This window comes from Arvicola amphibius, chromosome 7 (genome assembly GCF_903992535.2).
Source record: "Arvicola amphibius chromosome 7, mArvAmp1.2, whole genome shotgun sequence".
NCBI lineage: Eukaryota > Metazoa > Chordata > Mammalia > Rodentia > Cricetidae > Arvicola > Arvicola amphibius.
In genome coordinates this window covers 104,685,374-104,690,591 of record NC_052053.1, presented here as the reverse complement: position 1 = coordinate 104,690,591, position 5,218 = coordinate 104,685,374, and the positions used below count along the sequence as shown (strand labels likewise).

The following is a 5,218-nucleotide window of genomic DNA, read 5'->3' as shown; positions in this document are numbered from 1 at the left end:
TTCCGACCCAGAATCGTGAGTATCAAGGTCATTGTAAAAGATGTTCCCTTTTCTCCAGATTGAAAAAGAAATCCATGGAAAAGCTGGTCTCTCCCATAGGATGGCAGAGTGGAGGTTTGCCAGCCCCTCCTGGAGATGGAGACTGGGCAGGTTGCCCCTGAGACAATGTGTTGATTGCATCTCACTAAGTTTTCACCTCTTGTTCGCCCCACCTCTATCCTCCCTTAACCTAAATCAAAATATCCCAACATCTAATATGCCATAAGCTGTTTTAAGTTTCCCTAAATTCAAGGGCCTAGCAGAATTGAACTGATTATCAAGTCATTATTCATTTCCCATTTTCTCATGTTTCTTGGGTCATCATCTGTACCTTTCCCAAGCCCTAAAAAAATATTTTAAAAGGTACAAGGTACTCCTTCACTGAGCCTGGCTCCTTGGCCTACACAGTTTGTCATAGCTACTGTGACAGAGGACTCAGGCCATACAGGCGGAGACCCTTTGGTGAAATGCTGAAGACACCAGTGGTACCAGTCTAAGCCACAAAGCCTGTCTTTGAGCTGAGCTGTACATAGATGCCTCCAAAGCTGGAGGAGAGAGAAGCCCGGCTCAGAACAGATCAAGACTATCAGGAGGAACCATGGTCTGAAAGTGGAGAAAAAAGTGTCCTGGGGTCACATGAGAGAAGTGGGAGGCCTGGCAGTGATTAAGAGGAAAGAAAAGGGTCTCTTCAGCATCCATTTATAAAAATGCCATTTACACAGCTCTTCAGAACAGAGTGGAGCTTAGTCTATATCAGCCTGTCAGGCTTTGGCTGCCTAGCAGCCAGGGAACCCAACAGCTCCAGCCCAAAGTAATGAGATAGACGCTTATTTCTCTGAGCTCAGTAACGCTGTGAAATCACTTGAGAGCCTCTTCTCACACGGACAGAATGTGTGCGAACAGTAGGTGAGGTGAGCATGAGTTTACTCCACTTCTGGGCAGATGTGATCAGGCATGCCCCGTCAGTGGGGCCTGTCAGAAAGAGATGGAGGATCACGGGTGAGTGAGTAAGCAAGTCGGGGTGACCACATTTATTCTTTAGCCTCTTGGCAGGAGTCGGTGACTAGAGGGCAGGACAGGGGATGAGTGACTTGGCGGTTGGCAGAGGCCATAAAAATATGCATGTGGGGGACTGGCCATAAAGCACGGCCAAGTCACAGCCATCAGAACCATAAATGATGCTTCTGACCAATGAAAAGCAGCTCTCTGAACTTCTTGGAATGGTCTGTGACCCACATGAGGGGCAAAAATCCCAGGTACTATCTATCTATCTATCTATCTATCTATCTATCTATCTATCTATCTATCTATCTATCTATCTATATGTGTGTGTGTATATATATATATATATATATATATATATATATATATATATATATAATGTGACCATGGCTTCCTTTTTTTTTTTTTAACAGAAATCCCGAGAAGATGTCAGCAATTTTGACCCAGACTTTATAAAAGAAGAGCCAGTTTTGACTCCAGTCGATGAGGGACATCTTCCTATGATTAACCAGGATGAGTTCAGGAACTTTTCCTTTGTGTCTCCGGAACTGCAGCCATAGCCTCTGAGGAGTGACAATCACGGGGGAATGTGGATTTTTTTTTTCCAGGAATTTCTTTTGTGGGAATTCCTCAGCATCCGCCTTAGAATACCACCATCACCTTCAAGGAGCAAATGTTCACAACTCCTCAAGGGTGGAGCTTCAAGAGAGCCACTCTCTCACGTCCCAAGGAGCCATGGTACATTTCTGTAATTGAGACTGATGTCACAGAGATGTGTACCGCTCGACCCCTGAATCTACACGGCTGTGTCAGGCTTGGGGTAAATGACAGAAACCAAAAGGAGAGACGGTAGGAAGAATATAGTAGGTTCTGGAAATTATGAGCCTAACAGGCTTTCTTACTTCAAGAGACCAATCTAGAGTTTCTGTGAATCACTTTACATTCTTCCTTAATCCAATATTGCGGTCTGCAAAAGACTACATGCTAATGAAGAATTGAGGGCGCTCTTTAGGGAAATGAATGGCATTCCAAGTAGAGTGACTTACTCTGAAGAAACAGAGGATGGCTGTCCCTCAGGCTCCCAACCTAAAACCCAGTATTGAGAGGGAGGTTGGACATCATGACAACTGTCCGTCTCTTCCTTTCAGTAACTAGCTATTTATTGTCTGTCACACAAGAAGGTGCCGTGGTCGCCCTTAGTGTGCGTGATTGAGCCACCTCCATGTTGCTTTCCTTCGTCCTGGGGTCCACCGAGTCGTGTCTGCGCTCTGTGAAAGGCCTCTTCACGTGGCACAGGCCTGGCGTCTTTGTCCGCACACGCTCTCTTGTTTATAGAAAGGCCGCCGCCACAGAACCGTGGCCAGCAGACAGTGGCGTGCTGCCTGTCAGCTGGTGGGATCTGATGGCACCCACCTCATCCCAGGCTGACTCACTGGCGAAGCCTGGCACACTGTTCACGTCCATGAGAACACACGTGTGGCTGATCCGTGGGCAGTCTATTTAAGTTATGTTTTCAGAAACAAGGTTGTTTGATACACACATTATCAGCTAAAAATGGATCTTGGAAACAATGCCGGTGGCAAAGGCATTTCATGTGTAATCATATATACAGTTGAAAGGTTTGAATGGCTGGAAATAAAGGCATTTTGTAGCAAAAGGACATTTTGTGTAAAGAATGACTTGCTCTCTCCCCCACTCAGAGAATAGATTTCTAATCAAACTCCAAAGCTTTTCACAGTTATTAGAGCCCAGGACTGTAGGCAAAGGCATAGAAGAGGCATTGGCATAGCTCCTTATACCCCTGAGGACAGTGTGGTCTGTCTCACTCATCAGTACTCCTGCCTGTGTCAGGAAGTGACTTCTGGGTATTGCAGCCGACTAATCCTCAAAATCTCAGCGGCTAGACAAGATGTTCCTTTATCATCCACATACACTGTCCGTGGCTCTGTATCTTCTAATTGTGCCCTCTAGAAAGGAGAGCTCCTAAGGGCCACAGAGCAAGAAGAGAGATGGAGGAGATATTTGCCATCTAAGCACCTCCTCAGAGGAATGCATGTAACCTCTCTTTCCATTCAACTGGCAGATCATGGCATCCTTAAAGATGCAAACAGCCATGTTGGTGGTACAGTAGTGAGCATAGCTGCCTTCCAAAGATGCAAACAGCCAGGAGGAGAACTAGGAAATGGCTGAGCCAGTACCACAGTCTCTTTTTGTACCAGTACCGTGGGTTCTTTTTGGTATTCCTGGATTAAAAAAAATTTACTTCTGCATGAATAGAAAAGCTGTGAGCCTTCCTGAAGCTGTGTTTAGCACAGTTCAGTAGCTCTGTGTGCTTTGTTTGTGTGGTAGGCAAGAGTAAATACTAAAGTCATCTTTCAACTGACATCAGAAATGCTCAATGGAGTTTGTTGGTTTCCCAAAAGTCTTGATTTTGGTAAGGGCTGGACCTAGATCTAAAGTCTAAAGATTTTCATTCTACATACCATCTGCTGGGAGAGGAGGTGGGGGTTCATTCTGACTTTGGGCTTCTTTGTCTTTATGCCTACACTCATTATGGTTGCTTTGTATAAAACCTGTTGTACAAATTTTAAGAGCATTTATTCATTCAATGATCCTATGAAGCAAGTACTCTCGTCTTAATTGTACAGACAGGAGAACTGAGGCACAGGACAATTCCTTCCTTCTTTTTTTTTTTTTAAAAAAAAAAAAAGAAAGAAAAAAAGCTTGTCCAAAGTCACAGAGCAAAAACATTTTAGAGCCAAGATGGGGATGAAGCAGTTTTTTCCCCCAAAGATTTTACTTTTAGCCCAAATTAATAAGGCTTTCCAATTAAAACCAATTCTATTTCCCCACCTTTGTGGGGTTCTGAGAGCAGTTCAAAGGGTGTAGTCTGGGGTGAGCTGGGAGCAGGAAATAAGCTGCCAGTCCACAGGAAGTTGTTAGTCATCCATCCCCTGTGCAAACTTATAGATCTGCAGGGGAGATGGCTTAATTTGCAATCAAGGGCGGAGCCTCTCAGCCCTGATTCAGGGAACTGGGGCAGGCCCAGGTGATGCAATAGTGACTTCAATTTCCCCATCTTCCAGAAAGGGGGAGAAAGAAGAAGTAGTCTGGGTCACGCTGGGTCTCATAAACTCCATTTGAACCCCCGGAGGCAACCTCTGAGCTTTAGCAGCGCACAGTCCTTTTCTCTTCTTGGAGGTCTGTCTATGTTTTGCTAACTCCTGATCCCCCTTTCATGGGCTGGGCTGGTGCAACCATCACAGCTGCAGCAGGAAGAAGGTGGGTGTGTACAGCCACCCAGCAGCCCACAGCAGCTGCACAATTACAGCCGGCGGGACTTCACTGCCAAGACAAGAGCAAGGATTGGAAGACTCGAACTGGCACGTGTTGGTCTTCACTGGGTATGAAATGCCTCCGATACCCCAGTCACTCATTTGTCCTTCACCACTCCCAGGTCACCCTGATTGCTGACCTAAACCGACCAGTCGCCTGGGATGCTCTGGCTTGCGGCCACCCTGGCTCATATAATTCCTCCCTTTATATCGTCTGAAGATAAGAGTCTGCTCCAACCCCAGACATGTGTGCAGGAAATGAGCCTACTAGTCATAGGTTCTCCTGGAAATGAGCCCTGTGGTCACAGGTTCCTCTGGGCTGGGCTGCAGGTTGGAAGAGGCAAACCCAAGCCCAGCTCCACACAGAACGCTGTTAGATCCCTGTCTTCCCATGCTGAATTTGAACCAAAGCTGAGGGCGCCCCTGGGCTTCACCCTGTCCCGACCCAAACCCTACTTCTGATCAATCGTCTTTCCCTTCTCCTGTCCCCTCCTCTATTCTTCCTCCACTTGGTTTACAGAGCCAAACCTGCCACACAGCCAATTTCCCAATCAAAATGACTTAGAGTCTTCATCTATGTGTTTATTCTGAAGGTTCCTTTGGAACTCAGAAATGTCAGCCGTCCTTCCCATGGATTTCTGCCTCTGTCATCACGCTGTGGGCTCCTGCCCCAGCACAGACGACTACCTAGGAAAGTCATGAGAGACCAGAGACCTCCGAGTGAAGAGAGCAGACTTAGTGGGCACAGCTGAGCCCACACATACACCTGGTGTTCTTAAGCCAAAGGAGTTGTTTCTCCAGTTTTAGTGTTCTTGTCTGTGAAGCACAAATGACAGCAGCTA

At 46.4% G+C, this 5,218-nt stretch overlaps 1 protein-coding gene across 1 annotated transcript in view; it reads left to right on the top strand.

Moving 5' to 3' along the window:
* Prkch (protein kinase C eta) overlaps positions 1–2,701 on the top strand; it is a 206,002-nt gene extending 203,301 nt beyond the window's left edge. Inside the window, exons 13-14 of the mRNA XM_038336439.1 lie at positions 1–15; positions 1,455–2,701. The exon at positions 1–15 is cut by the window's left edge and continues 129 nt beyond it. Coding sequence (XP_038192367.1) covers positions 1–15; positions 1,455–1,601 — 162 coding nt within the window. The 3' untranslated portion in view covers positions 1,602–2,701. The remainder of the gene's footprint in view (positions 16–1,454) is intronic.
* Positions 2,702–5,218: the final 2,517 nt, after the last annotated feature.